Here is a 26,358-nt window from a genome sequence, read left to right on the forward strand (position 1 = left end):
CTGTAATTACTACCTGCATTGGGTCTTCCAAAGTGCGTTACCTCACACTTGTCCGGATTAAATTCCATCTGCCATTTCTCCGCCCAAGACTCCAAACAGTTTATATCCGGCTGTATCCTCTGACAATCTTCTTCACTATCCGCAACTCCACAATTTTTATGTCATCTGTGAATTTACTAATCTGACCAGCTACATTTTCTTCCAAATCATTGATGTACACCACAGTCTACAAAGGTCCCAGAACTGATCCCTGTGGAACGCCGCTAGTCACAGCCTTCCATTCAGAAAAGCACCTTCTACTGCTACCCTATGTCTTCTGTGCCCAAGCCAGTTCTGTATCCAACTTGCCAGCTCTCCTCTGATCTCATGTGACTTAAGGGGCAGCACGGTAGCATAGTGGTTAGCACAATTGCTTCACAGCTCCAGGATCCCAGGTTCGATTCCCGGCTTGGGTCACACTCTGTGCGGAGTCTGCATGTTCTCCCCGTGTGTGCGTGGGTTTCCTCCGGGTGCTCCAGTTTCCTCCCACAGTCCCAAGATGTGCAGGTTAGGCGGATTGGTCATGATAAATTGCCCCTAGTGTCCAAAATTGCCCTTAGTGTTGGGAGGGGTTACTGGGTTATGGGGATAGGGGGGGAGGTGTGGGCTTGGGTACGGTGCTCTTTCCAAGAGCTGGTGCAGACTCGATGGGCCGAATGGCCTCCTTCTGCACTGTAAATTCTATAACTTCAACTTTTGTACCAGTCTACCCTTAGGCACCTTGACAAAGGCTTTGCTGAAGTCTATGTGTACAACATCTACTGCCTTTCCCTCATCTATCATCTTGTCACTTCCTCGAAAAACTCGATCAAATTAGTGAGGCACCACCTCCCCTTCACAAAACCATGCTGTCCATCACTAATAAGTTCATTTGTTTCCAAATGTGAGTAAATCCTGTCGCTAAGAATCTCTTCCAATAATTTCCCTATCACTGACGTAAAACTCACCAACCTATTATTTCCTGGATTATCCCTGCTGCCCTTCTTAAACAATGGAACACTGGCTACTCTCCAGTCCTCTGGAACTTCACCTGGAGCCAATGAGGATACAAAGATTTCTGTCAAGGCCCCAACAATTTCCTCCCTTGCCTCCCTCAGTATTCTGGGGTAGATCCCATCAGGTCCTGGGGACTTATCTACTTTAATGGTTTTTAAGATGCCCAATACCTCCTCTTTATTAATATCAATATGACTCAGAATATCTACACACTCTACCCTATACGCCTCATCCACCAAGTCCTTCTCTTTGGTGAATACTGAGGCAAAGTATTCATTCAGTATCTCTCCCATTTCCCCTGGTTCCATACATAGATTCCCTCCAATATCCTTGAATGGACCAACCCTTTCTCTGGCTACCCACTTACTCTTTACATAGGTATAAAACGCCTTAGGTTTTCCTCAATCCTGTTTGCCAACAACATTTCATGACCACTTTTAGCCTTCCTAACTCCTACCTTAAGTTCCTTCCTACTTGCTTTATATTCTTCAAGAGCTTCATCTGTTCTAAGCCTTTTAAACCTTGCGAATGCTTCCTTTTTCTTTTTGACAATGTTCATAATATCCCTCGTTATCCAGGGTTCCCGATACTTGCCAGCCCTTATCTTTCGTCCTCACAGGTACATGCCGGGCCTGAATTTTGATTTGATTTATTATTGTCACATGTATTAGTATACAGTGAAAAGTTGTTTCTTACATGCTGTACAAACAATGCACACCGTACATAGGGAAGGAAGGAGAGACTGCAGAATATAATCTTACAGTTACAGCAAGGTGTAGAGAAAAGATCAACTTAATACGAGGTAGGTCCATTCAAAAGTCTGATGGCAGTGGGGAAGAAGCTGTTCTTGAGTCGGTTGGTACGTGACCTCAAACTTTGGTATCTTTTTCCTGACGGAAGAAGGTGGAAGAGAGTATGTCTGGGGTGTGTGGGGTCCTTAATTATGCTGGCTGCCTTTCTGAGGCAGCGGGAATTATAGACAGAGTCAATGGATGGGAGGCTGGTTTGCGTGATGGATTGAGCTACATTCACGACATTTTGTAGTTTCCTGTGGTCTTGGGCAGAGCAGGCTCCATACCAAGCTGTGATACAACCAGAAAGAATGCTTTCTATGGTGCATCCGTAGAAGTTGGTGAGGGTCGTAGCTGACATGCCAAATGTCCTTCGTCTTCTGAGAAAGTAGAGTCATTGGTGGGCTTTCTTAACTCTAGTGCCAGCATGGGGGGACCAGGGCAGGCTGTTGGTGATCTGTACACCTAAAAACTTGAACCTCTCGACCCTTTCTACTTCGATCTCATTGATGTAGACAGGGGCATGTTCTCCACTACGCTACCTGAAGTCGATGACAATCTCCTTCGTTTTGTTGATATTGAGGGAGAGATTATTGTCGTCGCACCAGTTCACCAGATTCTCTATCTCATTCCTGTACTCTGTCTCGTCATTGTTTGAAATCCGACCCACTACGGTGGTGTCATCAGCAAATTTGAAAATCGAGTTGGAGGGGAATTTGGCCACAGTCATAGGTGTACAAGGAGTATAGTAGGGGGCTGAGGACACAGCCTTGTGGGGCACCGGTGTTGAGGATGATTGTGGAGGAAGTGTTGTTGCCTATCCTTACTGATTGTGGTCTGTGGGTTAGAAAGTTCAGGATCCAGTCGCAGAGGGAGTAGCCGAGGCCAAGGCCACGGAGTTTGGAGATGAGTTTCGTAGGAATGATCGTGTTGAAGGCTGAGCTGTAGTCGATAAATAGGAGTCTGACATAGGTGTCTTTGTTATCTAGGTGTTCCAGGGTAGAGTGCAGGGCCATGGAGATGGCGTCTGCTGTGGACCTGTTGCAGCGGTAGGCGAACTGTAGTGGATCAAGGCAATCCGGGAGGCTGGAGTTGATTTGTGCCATGAATAACCTTTCGAAGCACTTCATGATGATGGATGTCAGAGCCACTGGACAAAATTAATTAAGGCCATCCTGCTTGACATTTTTTTGGTACAGGGATGATGGTCGTCTTCTTGAAGCAGATAGGGACCTCAGATTGTTGTAATGAGAGGTTGAAGGTGTCTGCAAATACCCCTGCCAGCTGCTCTGCGCAAGACCTGAGTGCTCACCCGGGTACCCCATCCGGGCCAGTGGCTTTCCGTGGGTTGACCTTCGAGAAGGCTGTTCTGACATCTGCGGTGGTGATCTCAGATACAAGTTCATCCGCGGCTTCTGGGCTGGAGGGCTCGCTCTCGCTGACCTCTTGCTCAAAGTGGGCAAAGAATGCGTTGAGCTCATCAGGGAGGAGTGCGTGGAGCCAACGATTTTACATGCCTTCATCTTGTAGCCCATTAAGCCTTGAAGATCTTGCCATGGACGGCGGGGATCAGTGTGGCGAGCCTGGGACTCGAGCTTGGTCCAGACTGTCTTTTGGCATCTTTGATGGATCTCCTTAGATCATATCTGGCTTTCTTGTAGAGGTCAGGGTCGCCTGACTTGAACGCCTCAGACCGAGACTTCAGCGAGCAGTGGATATCCCTGTTCATCCAGGGTTTCCGGTTGGGGAACACGCGGATTTGTTTCTTTGGCACACAGTCTTCTACACACTTACTAATGAAGTCAGTTACTGTAGTGGGGCACTCGTTCAGGCTGGTCGCAGAGTTTTTAAATACTGACCAGTCCACTGACTCTAAGCAGTCCCGTAGGAGACCATCCGATTCCTCAGACCAACAACGCACGGCTTTCTTTGACGGATTCTCCCGCTTCAGTTTTTGCTTCTAAGCCGGGGGCAGGAGCACAGCCTTGTGGTCAGATTTGCCAAAGTGTGGGCGGGCGATAGAGTGGTAGGCGTGTTTGATATTTGTGTAGCAGTGGTCCAGGATGAATTCTAATCAACTGACATTTGAAAGCCTCCCACATACTGGGTGTTGATTTTCCCTCAAACAGCCTCGCCCAGTCAACACTCTCCAGATCCTGACTAATGCTGTTGTAATTAGCCTTCCCCCAGTCTAACATCTTCACCCAAGGACCACTCTTGTCCTTTTCCTTAAGCAGCTTAAAACTTACAGAATTATGGTCACTGTTCCCAAAATGATCTCCGACTGAAACTTGGCCGGGCCCATTCCCCAGCACCAGGTCTAATATGGCCCCTTCCCGAGCTGGGCTATTTACATATTGTTTCAAGAAACCCTCCTGGACGCTTCTTACAAATTCTGCTCCATCCTTGCCTCTCATAGTAAGTGAGTCAATATCGGGAAAGTTAAAATCACCCACCACAACAACCCTATTGTTTATGCATCTTTCCAAGGTCTGTTTGCATATCAGCTCCTCTATCTCCCGCTGGCTGTTAGGAGGTCTGAAGTAAACCCCCAACATTGTGACAGCACCCTTCCTGTTCCTGAGCTCTACCCATATTGCCTCGCTGCCTGAACCCTCCAAGGTGTCCTCCCTCAGCACAGCTGTGTTATTCTCCTTAACCGCTAATGCAACTCCCCCACCCCTTTTGCATCCCCCTCTATCCTGCCTGAAGCATCTAAATCCTGGAATGTTTAGTTGCCAATCCTGTCCCTCTTTCAACCAAGTTTCTGTAATAGCAGCAACATCATAATTCCACTAATCCAAGCTCTAAGTTCATCTGTTTTACCTGAAATACTCCTCGCATTGAAACTAATGCACTTCAACCCACCAGCCCCACTGCGTTGACCAACCACTCCCTGCCTGCTCTTCCTCTTAATCTTACTGGCCTTTGTCTGTAGCTCTCCCTCAGTTATTTCTCCCGCTGACCGACTGCTCTGGTTCCCACCCCCCCGCCATACCAGGCAGTTCAATCTGTTTCTCTGCCTTCCACTTTTCTCCTTACCAATTTTTCTTTCTAACCTCTCTTTACTACACTCGGACTTCCTGCATTGGTTCCCATCCCCATCATGAGGTGGTCGAAAAGATAAGGAGAAACTGCTCCCAATGGAGAAGGATCGAAAACCAACAAACTGAAGATAATTAGCAACAGAAGAAATGGCAAAATTTTAAAGGCATTGAGTGGTTAGCATCTGAAATGCCCTGAGACTGTGGTCAAGGCAGAGTCAGTAGTCAGTACTGACCCTCTGACAGTGCAGTGCTCCCTCAGTACTGACCCTCTGACAGTGCGGCACTCCCTCAGTACTGATCCTGTGACAGTGCAGCACTCCCTCAATACTGACCCTCTGACAGTGCAGCACTCCCTCAGTACTGACCCTCTGACAGTGCGGCACTCCCTCAGTACTGACCCTCTGACAGTGCGGCACTCCCTCAGTACTGACCCTCTGACAGTGCAACACTCCCTCAGTACTGACCCTCTGACAGTGCGGCACTCCCTCAGTACTGACTCTCTGACAGCGCGGCACTCTCTCAGTACTGACCCTCTGACAGTGCGGCACTCCCTCAGTACTGACCCTCTGACAGCGCAGCACTCCCTCAGTACTGACCCTCTGACAGTGCGGCACTCCCTCAGTACTGACCCTCTGACAGTGCGTCACTCCCTCAGTACTGATATTCTGACAGTACAGCACTCCCTCAGTTTCCTCCGTCAGTCTGTTATGGACCCAGTGAATTTTGACTTTGCTGTGAATAAATCAATGGTTGACAATTTTACTAATTGATCTGTCATAACTCTGCTTCTCACTTCCTCTTTTTAATTTAGAATGTGAATGTGAATCGCTCATCGGAGGAAGCGCTGAAGACTATTCCAGCTCACACTCCAGCCACTCAATCTCCAGCTGATCTCGGCCAGCACGCAGGACAGCGGAGGATGTGTTGAGAGGCCGGGACGAGCCTGATCGAGACTCACTCCAAACAATGACAATGGTTTGAGGGGAATTTACGGATATCCGAGCAGCACTCGCAGCGAATTATAACTTTTCACCCAGACTCTTGTCCACTGTCCGTACTGTGATTTTTTGAGGCTGGTTTGAGTGATTCTATGTTGTGACGGCAACGGCGAAGGGATTGGTGCTGTGAATAGTTTTTCTTTTTAAAATAACAGGAGTGATATTCTATATAAAGATTACAAATTTATATGCACAGAATGTGAAGTAGATTTTAGCTTGTGATATTGCCTCATGTTCAGTACTGAGCTGGTAGCTGTGTGCAGACCTCTTCCCGGATTCAGAATTTTGTGGCTTCAACACTCACTTCAGAGACTTCACCACGTGCATTCAGTGCAGCTGAGGGAGCGCCGCACTGTCAGAGGGTCAGTACTGAGGGAGTGCCGCACTGTCAGAGGGTCAGTACTGAGGGAATGCTGCACTGTCAGAGGGTCAGTACTGAGGGAGTGCCGCACTGTCAGAGGGTCAGTACTGAGGGAGAGCTGCACTGTCAGAGGATCAGTACTGAGGGAGTGCTGCACTGTCAGAGGGTCAGTACTGAGGGAGTGCTTCACTGTCAGAGGGTCAGTACTGAGGGAATGCTGCACCGTCAGAGGGTCAGTACTGAGGGAGTGCCGCACTGTCAGAGGGTCAGTACGGAGGGAGAGCTGCACTGTCAGAGGGTCAGTACCGAGGGAGTGCTGCGCTGTCAAAGGGTCAGTATTTCACTGCCGGAGGGTCAGTACTGAGGGAGTGCGGCACTGTCAGAGGGTCAGTATTTCACTGTCAGAGGGTCAGTACTGAGGGAGTGCCGCACTGTCAGAGGGTCAGTACTGAGGGAGCGCTGCACTGTCAGAGGGTCAGTACTGAGGGAGTGCTGCACTGTCAGAGGGTCAGTATTTCACTGTCGGAGGGTCAGTACCGAGCGAATGCTGCACTCAGAAATGCTGGTTTTTGGATGAGATTTAAAACAAGTTTGTGTCTATCCTATTTGATGTGTGTAAAATGATCCCATTGTGACTGAAAGAGCTGAAGTTATCTGCTGTGTCCTGACCAATAAATATCCATTATTAACGTAATTTAAACAGATCACCTGGTCAGTCAGATTGTAGAATCTTCCGGTTCAGCTGTTGATTTCAGCATTTCCCTACAGCAATGACACTACAGGATATTATTTATTTGGTTATACACAGCTGTGTGATGTCCTATAGATGTGATCGGTGCTATAAAAGCAAATCTTTCTTTAACAAGCTTGGTGAGGTGTATTTATGAAACGTGACTGCCTCAGGACTGAGCTTTATTGAATTTCGAGAACAATTTTCTGAAATGTTAATCTAACGTGGTTTTTCTCAAAGGAATGATGCAATGTTGCTCATCTTGACCACAGCAACTCTTTAGGTAACGACAGAGGGTACGAGGGAGAGACCGAGAGTGCGAGGGAGGGACCGAGAGTGCGAGGGAGGGACCGAGAGTGCGAGGGAGGGACCGAGAGTGCGAGGGAGGGACCGAGAGTGCGAGGGAGGGACCGAGAGTGCGAGGGAGGGACCGAGAGTGCGAGGGAGGGACAGAGAGTGCGAGGGAGGGACAGAGAGTGCGAGGGAGGGACAGAGAGTGCGAGGGAGGGACAGAGAGTGCGAGGGAGGGACAGAGAGTGCGAGGGAGGGACAGAGAGTGAGAGGGAGGGACAGAGAGTGAGAGGGAGGGACAGAGAGTGAGAGGGAGGGAGAGAGAGCGAGAGGGACAGAGAGTGGGAGGGAGGGACAGAGAGGGACAGAGTGTGAGAGGGAGGGACAGAGAGTGACAGGGAGGGACAGAGAGTGACAGGGAGGGACAGAGAGGGGGAGGGACAGAGAGTGAGAGGGAGATACAGAGTGTGAGAGGGAGGGACAGAGAGTGACAGGGAGGGACAGAGAGTGAGAGGGAGGGACAGAGAGTGAGAGGGAGGGACAGAGAGTGAGAGGGAGGGACAGAGAGTGACAGGAAGGGACAGAGAGTGACAGGAAGGGACAGAGAGTGACAGGGAGGGACAGAGAGTGACAGGAAGGGACAGAGAGTGACAGGGAGGGACAGAGAGTGAGAGGGAGGGACAGAGAGTGACAGGAGGGGCAGAGAGAGGGAGGGTCAGGGAGTGACAGAGAATGACAGTACAAACATAAAAAGCAAATAGGGTCAAAGGGGGAAAAATGGTAAAAAGGCAAAAAGTAAAGACTCTACTTATATGCAGGTATTTGGCACTATACAAGGCACTAGTTCGACCACAGCTGGAATACTGTGAAAAGTTTAGTCCCCTTATCGAAGGAAATATATACTGACATTGGAGTCCGTCCAGAGAAGGGTCACTGGGCTGATCCCGGGTATGGAGGGATTTCTTATGCGGTGGGGTTGTGGGTGGGGGAACTCATTGGTGTTGAGAAGAATGAGGGGCGACCTTAGTGAGCACAGTGAGATATCTTACACCAGGTTAAAGTCCAACAGGTTTGTTTCGATGTCACTAGCTTTCGGAGCGCTGCTCCTTCCTCAGGTGCGCTCCGAAAGCTAGTGACATCGAAACAAACCTGTTGGACTTTAACCTGGTGTTGTGAGACTTCTTACTGTGCTCACCCCAGTCCAACGCCGGCATCTCCACATCAGAACTTATTGAGAACAGAGAGGATTCTCGGGGGTTGACAGGGTGGATACGGAAATGACCATTTAAATGCCCTTAATGTTGGCGAGTCCACTACTGTTGCAGGCAGGGCATTCCACGCCCTTACTACTCTCCGAGTAAAGAACCTACCTATATCTATCTCCCCTCAATTTAAAGCTATGTCCCCCCCGTGCTAGACATCACCATCCGAGGAAAAAGGCTCTCACTGTCCACCCTATCCAATCCTCTGATCATCTTGTATGCCTCAATTAAGTCATCTCTTAACCTTCTCTCTAACGAAAACAGCCTCAAGTCCCTCAGCCTTTCCTCATAAGATCTTCCCTCCATACCAGGCAACATTCTGGTAAATCTCCTTTGCACCCTTTCCAATGCTTCCACATCCTTCCTATAATGCGGCGGCCAGAATTGCACGCAATACTCCAAATACGGCCGCACCAGAGTTTTGTACAGCTGCAACATGACCTCATGGCTCCGAAACTCAATCCCTCTACCAATAAAAGCTAACACACCGTACGCCTTCTTAACAACCCTCTCAACCTGAGTGGCAACTTTCAGGGATCTATGTACATGGACACCGAGATCTCTCTGCTCATCCACACTGCCAAGAATCTTACCATTAGCCCAGTACTCTGTCTTCCTGTTATTCCTTCCAAAATGAATCACCTCACACTTTTCTGCATTAAACTCCATTTGCCACCTCTCAGCCCAGCGCTGCAGCTTATCTATGTCACTCTGTAACTTGTAACATCCTTCCGCACTGTCCACAACTCCACCGACTTTAGTGTCATCTGCAAATTTACTCACCCACCCTTCTACGCCCTGTAGCCACCTGGGTTGGCCACTTCCCGACTTAAAATGGAGATCCGCAAAGATTACAGGGAAATTCAGCCAACACAGGCAAAAACCAGCAAGTGCAGAAATCCTGTGTATTAGAACTTGCAAAAGCCCAGAGGTTAAAGAGGTGTGAATTGTCTCAAACCAGGACAGTTGGTAGGATTTCGCAAGCCCAGGCCAAATGGTGGAGGCCAATGTTGTCTACCCTATACGCTGCAGGAAAGGATGTCCCGAAGCATGGTACATTGGCGAGACCATGCAGACGCTGCGACAACGAATGAACGGACATCGTGCGACAATCACCAGGCAGGAATGTTCCCTTCCAGTCGGGGAACACTTCAGCAGTCAAGGGCATTCAGCCTCTGATCTCCGGGTAAGCGTTCTCCAAGGCGGCCTTCAGGACCCGCGACAACGCAGAATCGCCGAGCAGAAACTTATAGCCAAGTTCCACACACATGAGTGCGGCCTCAACCGGGACCTGGGATTCATGTCGCATTATTCATCCCACCAACTGTCCTGGCTTGAGACAATTCACACCTCTTTAACCTGGGGTTACCCCTATCTCTGGATCTGTAAACATTTAATTAACTGCAAATGCTCGCATTCAAAGCATTGTCTTGAATTTGTCTATATACATGTTTCTGGAACATACCTCTTCATTCACCTGAGGAAGGAGCAGTGCTTCGAAAGCTAGTGTTTGAAACAAACCTGTTGGACTTTAACCTGGTGTTGTAAGACTTCTTCCTGAACTTTTACAGATGCACCATAGAAAGCATCCTATCGGGCTGCATCACAGCCTGGTATGGCAACTGCTCGGCCCAGGACCGCAAGAAACTTCAGAGAGTCGTGAACACCGCCCAGACCATCACACGAACCTGCCTCCCATCCATTGACTCCATCTACATCTCCCGCTGCCTGGGGAAAGCGGGCAGCATAATCAAAGATCCCTCCCACCCGGCTTACTCACTCTTCCAACTTCTTCCATCGGGCAGGAGATACAGAAGTCTGAGAACACGCACGAAGACTCAAAAACAGCTTCTTCCACACTGTCATCAGACTCCTAAATGACCCTCTTATGGACTGACCTCATTAACACTACACCCTGTATGCTTCATCCGATGCCAGTACTTACGTAGTTACATTGTATACCTTGCGTTGCCCTATTATGTATTTTCTTTTCTTCCCATGTACTTAATGATCTGTTGAGCTGCTCGCAGAAAAATACTTTTCACTGTACCTCGGTACACGTGACAATAAACAAATCCAATCCAAGTAGGAAGTTAAACGTGGAATTAGGAGGGCTACAAAGGACCACGAAATGTCTTTAGCAAACATGGTCAAGGAGAATCCCAAGGCTTCTTAATGCATATATTGGTCGCAAGAGAAAGAGTAGGCCCACTCAAGGACAATGGAGGGACTTTATGCGTGGAACCACAGGAACTGGGTGAAATCTTTAATCAGTACTTTGTATTGGTATTCACCAGGGAGAAGGGACATGACGGATGTTGAGGTCAGGGATAGGTGTGTGAACAACGCTCTTGAGAACACCAATATATCAAAGGAGAAAGTGTTGAGTATCCTAAATTGCAATACGGTAGACAAGTCCCCAGGGCCGGATGGGATCTATCCCAGGTTATTGCGGGAGGCAAAGGGAGAAATAGTCGGGGCCTTAACAGATATCTTCACATCCTCTTTGACCACAGGCGAGGTTCCAGAGGACTGGAGAATAACCAATGTTGTTTCCTTGTTTAAGAAAGGAAGCAGGGACAATCCAACAAGTTATAGGCCAATGAGCCTGACGTCAGTGGTGGGGAAGCTTTTGGAAAAGATACCGAGAGACAGGATATATGCACATTTGATGAAAAATGGACTAGTTAGTGACAGGCAGCATGATTTTGTACGGGGAAGGTCATGCCTCACCAACTTGATTGAGGTTTTTGAAGAGGTGACAAAAAAATTTGATGAGGGAAAGGCTGTTAATGTAGTTTATATGGACTTTGATAAGGCGTTGGACAAGGTCCCACATGGCAGACTGGTGCAAAAACTAAAATCACATGGGACTCGGGGTGGGCTGGCTGGATGGATACAGAACTGGCTTGGTTATAGAAGACAGAGAGTAGCGGTGGAAGGGTGTATTTCTGAATGGAGATCTGTAGCTAGTGGTGTTCTGCAGGGATCAGTGCTGGGACCTCTGTTGTTTGTAGTATATATAACTGACCTGGAGGAAAACGTGGGTGGTGTGATTAGTAAGTTTGCGGATGACACGGAGTTGCTGATAGTGCAGAGGATTGTCAGAGGATACAACAGGATATGGATAGATTGGAAACTTGGGGAAATGGCAGATGGAGTAAAATCTGGACAAATGAGAGGTGATGCATTTTGGGGGATCAAATCTCGGTATGAATTATACTGTAAATGGCAGAACCCTTAGGAACATTAACATACAGAGGGATCTGGGCGTGCAGGTCCACAGCTCCCTAAAAGTGGCCAAGGTGATTCAGAAGGCATGTGGCATTCTTGCCTTCATCAGCCGGGACATTGAGTACAAGAGTTGGGAAATCATGTTGCAGCTGTATAAAATCTTTGGTAGGCCCCATTTGGAGTATTGCATGAAGTTCTGGTCACCACATTATCAGAAGGACGTGGAAGCTTTGGAGAGAGTGCAAAGAAGGTTCACCAGGATGCTGCCTGGTCTCGAGGGTGTTGGCTCTGAAGAGAGGTTGAATAAACTAGGATTGTTTTTACTGGAAAGACGGAGGCTGTGGGGAGACCTGATGAGAGGCATAGACAGGGTGGATAGTCAGAGGCTTTTTCCAAGGGTGGAAGTGTCAATTACAGGGGGCACAGGTTCAAGGTGAGAGGGGGAAAGTTTAAGGGAGATGTGTGGGGTACGTTTTTCACATAGAGAGTTAAGGGGGCCTGGAATGTGCTGCCAGAGGCTGTGGTGAAAGCAGCACATTAGCAACATATAAGAGGCATCTGGATGGGTCCATGAATAGGGAGGAAATAGAGGGATACGGACCGAGTAAGGGCAGAAGGATTTTTTTAGTTAGGGCATCATGATCGGCACAGGCCTGGAGGGCCGAAGGGCCTGTTCCTGTGCTGTACTTTTCTTTGTTCAGAGGGATCGCCCATTTAGGATAGAGATGAGGAGGGTTTTCTTCTCTCGAGGTTGGAGAATCTTCACCACAGAGAGCTGTAGAGGCCGGGTCATTCAGTATGTTCAAGGCTTGGGGGGCAGCACTGTAGCGCAATGGTTAGCACTGGGACTGCGGCGCTGAGGACCCAGGTTCGATCCCGGCCCTGGGTCACTGTCCGTGTGGAGTTTGCACATTCTCCCCGTGTCTGCGTGGGTCTCACCCTCACAACCCAAAGATGTGCAGGGTAGGTGGATTGACCACACTAAATTGCCCCCTAATTGGAAAAAATTGAATTGGCACTCTAAATTTATTTTAAAAAAGAACGATCTAAAGAAAATCTATGACACCCATTTAAACAGAACCATTAGTCTGTCTTTGCCACGTCTGTCAATGGAAGCCCCAAACAGAGCTTTAGAAAAAAAACTTTACTTTAAATGTCACCTTTAAATAATGTATACTTTAATCAGAGCCGATGATACAAAGACTAAACGATAAGAATTTAAAAATATCTGGACGAACATTTCTTGCTTCACTATTCCCAAGTAGCTTTATACAAACCCAGCAATTGCATGTCGCCTAGCAACCGGAGACCTCATTGCAGCCAGTCCCGAGAACCAAATGCTCCCAAATTACTTCACCCAGCAAAGAAAAGGCATGCACACAATTTACAGGTCAAGGGTCGTGCGTACAGATTCCAGTCATGGCAACACCAACACCGGGAAAAATGAACAGATTAAACTAACTCCCATGATATTAACAGATTATATAGACGAGAAAAACTAGCTCCAACTGCCACCCCTCCGGTCAATTCAGATTCGGATGAAATGAAGGAATGGGGTTGGAGTGTGTCTGCACTATTTCAGGAGTCGCTCCATGTTAAGGTTAATGAACGAGAATCCTGAGAACGCTGTCTGATCCATGGAATCAATCAAGTTCTTTTCCCCCTGAGAGAGGCGGGGTTTCTCACTCAGAAACTCACGGTCAAAGTTGCTGTAATCACCAGGGGATTTCTGAAAACAAAAGAAATTAAACCTTGAATGAACACAGGATCTCCAAGAGAGAGGGGTGGGCCGGGAGGGAGAGAGAGGGGGGGGCCGGGAGGGAGAGAGTGGGGGGGGGGCCGGGAGGGAGAGAGTGGGGGGGGGGCCGGGAGGGAGAGAGAGGGGGGTGCCGGGAGGGAGAGAGGGGGGGGGGGGGCGGGAGGGAGAGAGAGTGAGGGGGGGCCGGGAGGGAGAGAGGGGGGGGGGGGGCGGGAGGGAGAGAGAGGGGGGGCCGGGAGGGAGAGAGAGAGAGGGGGGGCCGGGAGGGAGAGAGAGAGAGGGGGGGCCGGGAGGGAGAGTGAGGGGGGCCGGGAGGGAGAGAGGGGGGGGGGCGGGAGGGAGAGAGGGGGGGGGGGGGGCAGGGTGGGAGGGAGAGAGGGGGGGGCAGGGAGGGAGGGAGAGGGGGGGGCAGGGAGGGAGGGAGAGAGAGGGGGGGCAGAGAGGGAGAGAGAGGGGGGGCCGGGAGTGAGAGAGAGGGGTGGACCGGGAGGGAGAGAGAGGGGTGGACCGGGAGGGAGAGAGAGGGGTGGACCGGGACGGAAGGGGGGGTGGGCCGGGAGGGAGAGAGGGCTGGGCCGGGAGGGAGAGAGGGCTGGGCCGGGAGGGAGAGAGGGCTGGGCCGGGAGGGAGAGAGGGCTGGGCCGGGAGGGAGAGGGGGGTGAGCCGGGAGAGAGAGAGAGGAGGGTGGGCCGGGAGGGAGAGAGAGGGGGGTGGGCAGGGAGGGAGAGAGAGGGGTGGGCCGGGAGAGAGAGAGTGGGATGGGCCAGGAGGGAGAGAGAGGGGTGGGCCGGGAGAGAGAGAGAGAGAGAGGGGTGGGCCGGGAGAGAGAGAGAGAGAGAGGGGTGGGCCAGGAGAGAGAGAGAGAGGGGTGGGCCGGGAGAGAGAGAGAGGGGTGGGCCTGGAGGGAGAGAGGGGGGTGGGCCGGGAGAGAGAGAGAGGGGTGGGCCTGGAAGGAGAGAGAGGGGTGGGCCGGGAGAGAGAGAGAGGGGTGGGCTGGGAGGGAGAGAGAGGGGTGGGCTGGGAGGGAGAGGGAGGGGTGGGCTGGGAGGGAGAGAGAGGGGTGGGCTGGGAGGGAGAGAGAGGGGTGGGCCGGGAGAGAGAGAGAGGGGTGGGCCGGGAGAGAGAGGGGTGGGCTGGGAGGGAGAGAGAGGGGTGGGCTGGGATGGAGAGAGAGGGGTGGGCTGGGAGGGAGAAAGAGGGGTGGGCCGGGAGAGGGAGAGAGGGGTGGGCCGGGAGGGAGAGAGAGGGGTGGGCCTGGAGGGAGAGAGAGGGGTGGGCCGGGAGGGAGAAAGGGGTGGGCCGGGAGGGAGAAAGGGGTGGGCCGGGAGAGAGGGGTGGGCCGGGAGAGAGAGAGAGAGGGGTGGGCCGGGAGAGAGAGAGAGGGGTGGGCCGGGAGAGAGAGAGAGGGGTGGGCCGGGAGAGAGAGAGAGGGGGGTGGGCCGGGAGGGAGAGAGAGGGGTGGGCCTGGAGGGAGAGAGAGGGGTGGGCCGGGAGAGAGAGAGGGGTGGGGCTGGGAGACATGGGGATAAATCTCACCACTTTGGGTTTGAATGGAGGATCAATTTCCTTTTTCTCCAGTGCCGTCCAGTTCACGGTTTTGAAGAAGTTATGCAGTTTGATATTTCCTGAAATGCCAAGTCTCTTTAATGGATCTCTTTCAAAGAGCTGAAATAAGAAATTGAGTGCAGTATTTACATAGCATTGTGATATAGCAACATGTCCCAGGGTGCTTCATAGAAACATCATGGAGCAAAATCTGACAGAGCCAGTCAGTGGGGGGGGCGAGGGGGGGGGTCGAAGGGTTATTGAGCTGGAGGACATTCCAGAGGTAAAGAGAGGCGAGGGCATGGAGCAATTGGAAAAGGATTAGAATTGTAAAGTCGTGCTTTTAGCCACACACCCTGGATAAATAGTGACTAATGTGGAATGTCAATACTGGGGAGTAAGCTTCCTCCAATTCATCAAACGGGAGTCCCCAGGGATCAGGGGAAATGCTGCTTTTACATTTTACATTCATCCAATATCGCAGTTAAGTGGACAGCAAGTGTGGGTAAACAAGAAATGAAATGAATGAAAATCGCTTATTGTCACAAGTAGGCTTCAATGAAGTTACTGTGAAAAGCCCCTAGTCGCCACATTCCGGCACCTGTTCGGGGAGGCTGGTATGGGAATTGAGCCGTGCTGCTGGCCTGCCTTGGTCTGCTTTCAAAGCCAGCGATTTAGCCCAGTGAGCAAACCAGCCGGCCCATCGAGACTGCTCCGCCATTTGATCAGACCATGACTGATCTGATGTAATCCTCAACTCCACTTTCCCATCTTATCCCCATAACCCTCGATCCCCTCAGTGATTAAAAACCTGTCTCCCTCAGCCTTGAACATACTTAACGCCCCAGCCTCTACAGCTCTCTGCGGTAACATTTCCACAGATTCACTACCCTCTTGGGCGGCAGTGGTTAGCACTGCTGCCTCACAGCTCCAGGGACCCAGGTTCAATTCCAGCCTTGGGTGACTGTCTGTGTAGAGTTTGCACGTCTTCCCCATGTGGGGTTTCTCCAGTTTCCTCCCACAGTCGAAATATGTGCAGGTTAGGTGGATTGGCCATAGTGTCCAAAGGTTGGTGGGGTTACTGGGTTATGGGGATAGGGTGGAGGTGCAGGCTTCAGTGGAGTGCTCTTTCCAAGGGCCGGTGCAGACTCGATGGGCCAAATGGCCTCCTTCTACATAAATGGGTGACCCCTTTACTCTGAGATTCTGCCGTCTGGTCTTTGAGTCCCACAAGAAACATCCTCGCAGCATCGACACTGTCAACCCCGAGAATCCGATATGTCTCACTAAGGTCGCCTCTCAGTCTTCCAAAGTCCAATGAGTTCAGGCCCAACCCACAACCTCTCCTCATAAGAAAATCCCTCCATACCCGGGATCAGCCCAGTGAACCTTCTCTGGACGGCCTCCTATTAGTTTATCTTTCCTTCGATAAGGGGACCAAAACTGTTCACAGTGTTCCAGGTGTGGGTAACTACTGCCTTGTATCGGTTTAGCGGGACTTCCCTATTTGTAAACTCCATTCCCTTTGAAATAAAGGCCAACATTCCACTTGCCTTCCCAATTACCTGTGTGCTAACGTTTTGAGAGTTATGCACAAGACGCCCAGATCCCTCCCTTCAGCAGCTTTCTGCAATCTCTCTCCATTTAAATAATATTCAGCTCCTTCAATCTCCCCAACAAAGTGCAGAACTTCACATTTTCCTTCGTATATTCCATCTGCCGAGTTTGGACTATGTCATCCTCACCACTTGCCTACCACCTATTTTGTGTCATCCACACTCAATCCTTCCAGTTTCTCAATGGCCAGAGTGTGATATTCCCAAATTCCAAGATGCCCCCTCCCGGTCAGGAATACAGGGGAACATGAAAATGACAGCCTGTTGCCAGTAACGACAACGGCTGCAAAGAGACATAGATAGGATGCAGAGCTGGGCTGAGAAGTGGCAGATGGAGTTTAACCCTGAAAAGTGTGAGGTTGTCCATTTTGGAAGGACAAATATGAATGCGGAATACAGGGTTAACGGTAGAGTTCTTGCAATGTGGAGGAGCAGAGAGATCTTGGGGTCTATGTTCATACATCTTTGAAAGTCGCCACTCAAGTGGATAGAGCTGTGAAGAAGGCCTATGGTGTGCTCGCGTTCATTAACAGAGGGATTGAATTTAAGCGCCGTGAGGTGATGATGCAGCTGTACAAAACTTTGGTAAGGCCACATTTGGAGTACTGTGTACAGTTCTGGTCACCTCATTTTAGGAAGGATGTGGAAGCTTTGGAAAAGGTGCAAAGAAGATTTACCAGGATGTACCTGGAATGGAGAGGAGGTCTTACGAGGAAAGGTTGAGGGTGCTAGGCCTTTTCTCATTAGAACGGAGAAGGATGAGGGGCGACTTGATAGAGGTTATAAGATGATCAGGGGAATAGATAGATAGATAGAGTAGACAGTCAGAGACTTTTTCCCCGGGTGGAACAAACCATTACAAGGGGACATAAATTTAAGGTGAAAGGTGGAAGATATAGGAGGGATATCAGAGGTAGGTTCTTTACCCAGAGAGTAGTGGGGGCATGGAATGCACTGCCTGTGGAAGTAGTTGAGTCGGAAACATTAGGATCTTCAAGCAGCTATTGGATAGGTACATGGATTACGGTAAAATGATATAGTGTAGATTTATTTGTTCTTAAGGGCAGCACGGTAGCATTGTGGATAGCACAATTGCTTCACAGCTCCAGGGTCCCAGGTTCGATTCCGGCTTGGGTCACTGTCTGTGCGGAGTCTGCACGTCCTCCCCGTGTCTGCGTGGGTTTCCTCCGGGTGCTCCGGTTTCCTCCCACAGTCCAAAGATGTGCAGGGTGGGTGGAGTGGCCATGATAAATTGCCCTTAGTGTCCAAAATTGCCCTTGGTGTTGGGTGGAGGGTGTTGAGTTTGAGTAGGGTGCTCTTTCCAAGAGCCGGTGCAGACTCAGGGGGCCGAATGGCCTCCTTCTGCACTGTAAATTCAATGATAATCTATGATTAATCTAGGACAAAGGTTCGGCACAACATCGTGGGCCGAAGGGCCTGTTCTGTGCTGTATTTTCTATGTTCTATGACATACAAATGCCCATCCATAGATTCAGTGCACACAGTGACCCCAATTCTGCTCCCACAGAATCCCGGACACACTCAGACCAGCCGTCCAGCATTTCCTCCCACAAGTCCCGAAAGACGTGCTATTAGATGAATTGGACATTCTGAATTCTCCCTGTGTACCCGAACAGGCGCCTGAATGTGGCGACTAGGGGCTTTTCACAGTAACATCATTGCAGCATTAATGTAAACCTACTTGTGACAATAAAGATTATCATCATTATTCTCATTATCACGGTGCCTCATGGCGGAGATCGGCTGACCCGCTCAAGTCAGTAACCAGGCGCCAGAGAATTAATAGAATGTTAAGGACACTAAAGCAGGCACATACTTTTTCCAGAAGGTCCTTGGATTCTTTGGTGATCCAGCGTGGATAGTGCGGAGTGTCCACCCGGATTGACTCAAAGAGCTCATCCTCATCATCACCATGGAATGGCGACTGACCAATCAGCATCTCGTAGAGCAGCACCCCAAACGACCACCAGTCAACTGAGAAGGTGTATTTCTGACCCAGTAAATCTGTCAGGAAAGGGACAGAATTAAAACGGAGAGTGTGGGAGGGAGTGACGGAGGGTGGGAGGAGAGACACGGGAGGGGGGGGGGGGCGGTCAGAGAGAGGGTGGGGGGGATACAGAGGGTGGGGGGGATACCAGAGGGCGGGGGGGATACAGAGGGTGGGGGGGGAGACAGAGGGCGGGGAGCGAGGGCAGGCGGGGAGCGAGGGCAGGCGGGGAGCGAGGGCAGGCGGGGGAGCGAGGGCAGGCGTGGGAGCGAGGGCAGGCGGGGAGCGAGGGCAGGCGGGGAGCGAGGGGCAGGCGGGGAGCGAGGGCAGGCGGGGAGCGAGGGCAGGCGGGGAGCGAGGGCAGGCGGGGAGCGAGGGCAGGCGGGGAGCGAGGGCAGGCGGGGAGCGAGGGCAGGCGGGGAGCGAGGGCAGGCGGGGAGCGAGGGCAGGCGGGGAGCGAGGGCAGGCGGGGAGCGAGGGCAGGCGGGGAGCGAGGGCAGGCGGGGAGCGAGGGCAGGCGGGGAGCGAGGGCAGGCGGGGGGAGCGAGGGCAGGCGGGGAGCGAGGGCAGGCGGGGAGCGAGGGCAGGCGGGGAGCGAGGGCAGGCGGGGGAGCGAGGGCAGGCGGGGAGCGAGGGCAGGCGGGGAGCGAGGGCAGGCGGGGAGCGAGGGCAGGCGGGGAGCGAGGGCAGGCGGGGAGCGAGGGCAGGCGGGGAGCGAGGGCAGGCGGGGAGCGAGGGCAGGCGGGGAGCGAGGGCAGGCGGGGGAGCGAGGGCAGGCGGGGAGCGAGGGCAGGCGGGGAGCGAGGGGCAGGCGGGGAGCGAGGGCAGGCGGGGAGCGAGGGCAGGCGGGGAGCGAGGGCAGGCGGGGAGCGAGGGCAGGCGGGGGAGCGAGGGCAGGCGGGGAGCGAGGGCAGGCGGGGAGCGAGGGCAGGCGGGGAGCGAGGGCAGGCGGGGAGCGAGGGCAGGCGGGGAGCGAGGGCAGGCGGGGAGCGAGGGCAGGCGGGGAGCGAGGGCAGGCGGGGAGCGAGGGCAGGCGGGGAGCGAGGGCAGGCGGGGAGCGAGGGCAGGCGGGGAGCGAGGGCAGGCGGGGAGCGAGGGCAGAGGCGGGGAGCCGAGGGCAGGCGGGGAGCGGGAGCGGGCAGGCGGGGAGCGAGGGCAGGGCGGGGAGCGAGGGCAGGCGGGGAGCGAGGGCAGGCGGGGAGCGAGGGCAGGCGGGGAGCGAGGGCAGGCGGGGAGCGAGGGCAGGCGGGGAGCGAGGGCAGGCGGGGAGCGAGGGCAGGCGGGGAGCGAGGGCAGGCGGGGAGCGAGGGCAGGCGGGGAGCGAGGGCAGGCGGGGAGCGAGGCAGGCGGGGAGCGAGGGCAGGCGGGGAGCGAGGGCAGGCGGGGGAGCGAGGGCAGGCGGGGAGCGAGGCAGGCGGGGAGCGAGGGCAGGCGGGGAGCGAGGGCAGGCGGGGGAGCGAGGGCAGGCGGGGAGCGAGGGCAGGCGGGGAGCGAGGGCAGGCGGGGAGCGAGGGCAGGCGGGGAGCGAGGGCAGGCGGGGAGCGAGGGCAGGCGGGGAGCGAGGGCAGGCGGGGAGCGAGGGCAGGCGGGAGCGAGGGCAGGCGAGGGGAGCGAGGCAGGCGGGGAGCGAGGGCAGGCGGGGAGCGAGGGCAGGCGGGGAGCGAGGGCAGGCGGGAGCGAGGGCAGGCGGGGAGCGAGGGCAGGCGGGGAGCGAGGGCAGGCGGGGGGAGCGAGGGCAGGCGGGAGCGAGGGCAGGCGGGGAGCGAGGGCAGGCGGGGAGCGAGGGCAGGCGGGGAGCGAGGGCAGGCGGGGAGCGAGGGCAGGCGGGGAGCGAGGGCAGGCGGGGAGCGAGGGCAGGCGGGGAGCGAGGGCAGGCGGGGAGCGAGGGCAGGCGGGGAGCGAGGGCAGGCGGGGAGCGAGGGGCAGGCGGGGAGCGAGGGCAGGCGGGGAGCGAGGGCAGGCGGGGAGCGAGGGCAGGCGGGGAGCGGGGCAGGCGGGGAGCGAGGCAGGCGGGGAGCGAGGGCAGGCGGGGAGCGAGGGCAGGCGGGGAGCGAGGGCAGGCGGGGAGCGAGGGCAGGCGGGGAGCGAGGGCAGGCGGGGAGCGAGGCAGGCGGGGAGCGAGGGCAGGCGGGAGCGAGGGCAGGCGGGGAGCGAGGGCAGGCGGGGAGCGAGGGCAGGCGGGGAGCGAGGGCAGGCGGGGAGCGAGGGCAGGCGGGGAGCGAGGGCAGGCGGGGAGCGAGGGCAGGCGGGGAGCGAGGGCAGGCGGGGAGCGAGGGCAGGCGGGGGAGCGAGGGCAGCGGGGAGCGAGGGCAGGCGGGGAGCGAGGGCAGGCGGGGAGCGAGGGCAGGCGGGGAGCGAGGGCAGGCGGGGAGCGAGGGCAGGCGGGGAGCGAGGGCAGGCGGGGAGCGAGGGCAGGCGGGGAGCGAGGGCAGGCGGGGAGCGAGGGCAGGCGGGGAGCGAGGGCAGGCGGAGGGAGCGAGGGCAGGCGGGGAGCGAAGGGCAGGCGGGGAGCGAGGGCAGGCGGGGAGCGAGGGCAGGCGGGGAGCGAGGGCAGGCGGGGAGCGAGGGCAGGCGGGGAGCGAGGGCAGGCGGGGAGCGAGGGCAGGCGGGGAGCGAGGGCAGGCGGGGAGCGGGGCAGGCGGGGAGCGAGGGCAGGCGGGAGCGAGGGCAGGCGGGGAGCGAGGGCAGGGCGGGGAGCGAGGGCAGGCGGGGAGCGAGGGCAGGCGGGGAGCGAGGGCAGACGGGGAGCGAGGGCAGACGGGGAGCGAGGGCAGACGGGGAGCGAGGGCAGACGGGGAGCGAGGGCAGGCGGGGAGTGAGGGCAGGCGGGAGTGAGGGCAGGCGGGGAGTGAGTAAGAGGGAGAAGGGACGGGAGACAGAGGGAGGGAAAGTGCCTTCAGGCAGCAGAGAACACCGGACCTGCCAGGAACACTCTTCGGGAGCCGAGGATAAAGGGAGAGCAAGGCTCGGGGCCCTCACCCGATGGACAGCCACTGTCCAGACAGCGCGCTGAGTTTGAAAAATCCAAGAGTAATGTCACCGGAAAGCTGACTGGATGGTGAATAACTGATATTAGGGACCATCTTTAAACAGCTGAAATATAAATAACTAAATAAGAAAACAGTTAGGGAGCAAAGCTGGGAGGAGTAAAGGAAAAGTGAATCTAAGACAAGAATCAGGTGGTTAAAAGACTAAGAAAGAGCGGATGCAAGTTTATATCTCCTCAGGAAATGAAAAGAGCTGTTTGGGTGAGTGCGGTTGGGTTGGTACTTACCACAACTGTTGGTTGTAATTGTTAAGATATCATTCTGTGATTCATTGTTTATGAGAAATATATTCCACAATAACAAAGAGCGGAGAAGAGGGTCCTGGTAATATTGTTTGATATTAAAAGGATTAATGTAATTTAAAGGGGCAAGTCGTGGCAAGAGAGCTCCAAGCCCTGGTCTGCTCTTCTTGCTCCATGTGGGAGACCAGGAACGCTTCCAGTTCCCAGGACCAGCACAAATGCAGGAAGTGCCACCAACTGCAGCTTCTGGAAGCCTGGGTTTCGGAGCTGGAGCGGCGGCTGGGGACACTGACGCGAGACGGAGTGTGTCGAATATAGCACATATAGAGAGGTGGTCACATCACAGGCTCAGACTCCACAGGCAGAACAAGAAAGGTGGGCAGGCAGTGCTGGAATCTCCTGCAGCCATATCCCTGTAAAACAGATATACCGCTTTGGAAACTGTCGAGGAGGATGGTCTCTCATGGGAAAACAGCAACAGCCAAATTCCCTGTACCATGGTTGGTTCTGTTGCAGAGGGGAGGAGCAAAAGGTGTATGGTCTTAGGGTGTAGAAATGCAATAGTTACAGGGGATTCAATTGTGAGGGGAATAAATAGACGTTTGTGTGCCCACAAAAGAAACTCCAGGAGGGTACGTTGCCTCCCTGGTGCTAGGGTCAAGGGTGGGGGGGGGGGGGGGGGCCTAGGTAAGGATTCAGAACAGGGGGAATCAAGAACAAGAGAAAAAAACAGCAAGGAAAATAAGAAAAGTGATAGGCAGAGAAATCAAGGGCCTGTATCAGATAATGACAATGTACAAAATAGGCACAGGACAAGGAACATCAAAAGGACTAGCCTTAAGATTTTGTATCTGAACGCTCGGAGCACTCAACATAAAACGGATGAATTAGTTGCGCAGATAAATGTAAAGGGATATGATATAGTTGGGATTACGGAGACAAGGCTCCAAGGTGACCGTGGGAACTAAACATTGAGGCTATTCAGTTTTTAGGAAGGACAGACAGAAAGGGAAAGGTGTTGGAGTTGCACTGTTGATGAAAGGAGATATTGATACAATATTGAGGAAAGATATTAGTACAAATGATATGGAATCCATATGGGTCGAGTTAAGAAACAGCACCGGGCAAAAATATTCGTAGGGGCGCTATACAGACCACCAAACTGCAGTGATAATGTTGGGAATAGCATTAGACAGGAAATCAGAGATCATGTGATGAAAGAACATCTGTGATTCTGGGGACTTTAACCTGCGTATAGATTGAGAGAATCAAATTAGTCACAGTGCAACAGAGGAGGAATTTCTGGACTGTGCACGGGGTGGTTTTCTGGATCAGTATGTTACCAACAAGGGAACAGACCATGTTGGACTGGGTGTTTTGCAATGAGAGAGGATTAGAAGGCAATCTAGTTGTGAGTGAACCCTTGGGGATGAGTGACCATAATTTGGTAGAATTCGTTATCAAAGTGGATAGTGAGGTAGTTGATTCTGAGACTAGGGGCGAGATTCTCCAACCCCCAACGGGTCGGAGAATCGCCGGGGGCTGGCGTGAATCCCGCCCCCGCCGGTTGCCAAATGCTCCGGCACCAGATATTCGGCGGGGGCGGGGAATTGCGTCGCGCCGGTTGGCGCCCCCCCCCCCCCCCCCCCGTCCCACCCCCTCCCCCGCGATTCTCTGGCCTGGATGGGCCGAAGTCCCGCTGCTAGAATGCCTGTCCCGCCGGCGTAAATTAAACCGGCGTAGATTAAACCTTACCGGCGGGACAAGGCGGCGCAGGCGGGCTCCAGGGTCCTGGGGGGGGCGCGGGGCGATCTGGCCCCGGGGAGTGCCCCCACGGTGGCCTGGCCCGCGATCGGGGCCCACCGATCCGCGGGCGGGCCTGTGCCGTGGGGGCACTCTTTTCCTTCCGCTTTCGCCACGGTCTCCACCATGGCGGAGGCGGAAGAGACTCCCTCCACAGCGCATGCGCGGGGATGCCGTGAGCTGTCGCTAACGCTCCCGCGCATGCGCCGCCCGGAGATGTCATTTCCGCGCCAGCTGGCGGGGCACCAAAGGCCTTTCCCGCCAGCTGGCGGGGCGGAAATTAGTCCGGCGCGGGCCTAGCCCCTTAAGGTTGGGGCTCGGCCCCCTAAGATGCAGAGGATTCCGCACCTTTGGGGCGGCGCGATGCCCGACTGATTTGCGCCGTTTTGGGCGCCGGTCGGCGGACATCGCTCCGATACAGGAGAATTTCGCCCGAGGATCTTGAACCTCAATAAAGGTAACTATGATGGTACGAGGCATGAGCCGGCAATGACGGACTGGGAAACATTACTGAACAGCGGACAGGCAATGGCAGCATTCAATGAACGCGAGGGTGAACTCCAAAAGTTGTTTATTCCTATTTGTGCAAGAATAGAAAGGGAACGGCACGGTAGCACAGTGGTTAGCACTGTTGCTTCATAGCTCCAGGTTCATTTCCCAGGCTTGGGTCACTGTCTTGGGCAGAGTAAGCATGTTCTCCCTGTGTCTGTGTGGGTTTCCTCCGGGTGCTCCGGTTTCCTCCCACAGTCCAAAGATGTGCAGGTTAGGTGGATTGGTCATGATATATTGCCCTTCATTTCCAAAAAGGATAGGTGGGGCTGCTGGGTTACAGGGATAGGGTGGAGGTGTGGGCTTGGGTGGGGTGCTCTTTCCGAGGGTCGGTGCAGACTCAATGGGCCGAATGGCCTCCTTCTGCACTGAATATTCATGCCATCCGAGGAAGGATGGAGGGGATGCACCGGTGGCTTTTACCAGGCTGATTCCTGGAATGGTGGGACTGTCATATAAATCAGTTCGGATTATATTCACTGACGTTAAGAGTGAGACAGGATCTCATAGAAACTTATAAAATTCTAACAGGATTAGACAGGGTAGATTCAGAAAGAATGTTCCCGATGGTGGGGAGTCCAGAACGAGGGGTCATAGTTTGAGGATAAGGGGTGAACCTTTTAGGACTGAGGTGATGAGAGATTTCTTCACCCAGAGAGCGGGGAATCTGTGGAATTCACTCCCACAGAAAGTAGTTGAGGTGAAAACGTTTTGTAATTTCAAGAAGGAATTAGATATAGCTTTTGGGGATAACGGGATCAAGGGATATGGGGGGGGGAAGGAGGGATCACGGTATCGAACTTAATAATCAGCCATGATCATAATGAATGGCGGAGCGGGCTCGAATGGACTCCTCCTGCTTCCATTTTCTATGTTTCTCTGTACGAGATTGTGGGAAGGGAGGAGGAGAGACAATGGGAGGCAGAGGGAGGGGAGGCACAGGGAGGGGAGGCAGAGGGAGGGGAGGCACAGGGAGGGGAGGCAGAGGGAGGGGAGGCAGAGGGAGGGGAGGCAGAGGGAGGGGAGGCAGAGGGAGGGGAGGCAGAGGGAGGGGAGGCAGAGGGAGGGGAGGCAGAGGGAGGGGAGGCAGAGGGAGGGGAGGCAGAGGGAGGGGAGGCAGAGGGAGGGGAGGCAGAGGGAGGGGAGGCAGAGGGAGGGGAGGCAGAGGGAGGGGAGGCAGAGGGAGGGGAGGCAGAGGGAGGGGAGGCAGAGGGAGGGGAGGCAGAGGGAGGGGAGGCAGAGGGAGGGGAGGCAGAGGGAGGGGAGGCAGAGGGAGGGGAGGCAGAGGGAGGGGAGGCAGAGGGAGGGGAGGCAGAGGGAGGGGAGGCAGAGGGAGGGGAGGCAGAGGGAGGGAGGAACGGGGCGGGAGGCAGAGAGAGAGAGGGAGGCAGAGGGAGGGAGGGAGGAAGGGGAGGCAGAGGGGGCAGGAGGCAGAGGGAGAGAGGGAGGGAAGGCGGAGGGAGAGAGGGAGGGGAGGCAGAGGGAGAGAGGGAGCGAAGGTGGAGGGAGAGGGAGGGGAGGCGGAGGGAGGGGAGGCGGAGGGAGAGAGGGGGAGGCAAAGGGAGAGAGGGAGGGGAGGCAGAGAGGGAGGGGAGGCAGAGAGGGAGGGGAGGCAGAGAGGGAGGGGAGGCAGAGAGGGAGGGGAGGCAGAGGGAGAGAGGGAGGGAGGCAGAGTGAGAGAAAGAGGGAAGGCAGAGGGATGGAAGGCAGATGGAGAGAGGGAGGGGGGCAGAGAGGGAGGGGGCGCAGAGAGGGAGGGGGCGCAGAGAGGGAGGGGGCGCAGAGAGAGAGGGGGCGCAGAGAGAGAGGGGGCGCAGAGAGAGAGGGGGCGCAGAGAGAGAGGGGGCGCAGAGAGAGAGGGGGCGCAGAGAGAGAGGGGGCGCAGAGAGAGAGGGGGCGCAGAGAGAGAGGGGGCGCAGAGAGAGAGGGGGCGCAGAGAGAGAGGGGGCGCAGAGAGAGAGGGGGCGCAGAGAGAGAGGGGGCGCAGAGAGAGAGGGGGCGCAGAGAGAGGGGGGCGCAGAGAGAGAGGGGGCGCAGAGA

The 26,358-nt window shown here is 54.5% G+C and overlaps 2 protein-coding genes across 2 annotated transcripts in view; one reads left to right on the forward strand and one right to left on the reverse strand.

Moving 5' to 3' along the window:
• Positions 1-6,926, forward strand: part of LOC140388658 (6-phosphofructo-2-kinase/fructose-2,6-bisphosphatase 4-like) — a 442,444-nt gene extending 435,518 nt beyond the window's left edge. Inside the window, exon 14 of the mRNA XM_072473141.1 lies at positions 5,685-6,926. Coding sequence (XP_072329242.1) covers positions 5,685-5,801 — 117 coding nt within the window. The 3' untranslated portion in view covers positions 5,802-6,926. The remainder of the gene's footprint in view (positions 1-5,684) is intronic.
• Positions 6,927-12,905: 5,979 nt separating this feature from the next.
• LOC140388659 (protein kinase C delta type-like) overlaps positions 12,906-26,358 on the reverse strand; it is a 147,323-nt gene continuing 133,870 nt past the window's right edge. Inside the window, exons 16-18 of the mRNA XM_072473148.1 lie at positions 18,507-18,694; positions 15,045-15,173; positions 12,906-13,478 (exon numbers count right to left, since the gene is read on the reverse strand). Of these exons, the coding sequence (XP_072329249.1) occupies positions 13,323-13,478; positions 15,045-15,173; positions 18,507-18,694 (473 nt within the window). The 3' untranslated portion in view covers positions 12,906-13,322. The remainder of the gene's footprint in view (positions 13,479-15,044; positions 15,174-18,506; positions 18,695-26,358) is intronic.

The sequence above is a fragment of the Scyliorhinus torazame genome, chromosome 13 (genome assembly GCF_047496885.1).
Source record: "Scyliorhinus torazame isolate Kashiwa2021f chromosome 13, sScyTor2.1, whole genome shotgun sequence".
In the NCBI taxonomy this organism is placed as follows: domain Eukaryota; kingdom Metazoa; phylum Chordata; class Chondrichthyes; order Carcharhiniformes; family Scyliorhinidae; genus Scyliorhinus; species Scyliorhinus torazame.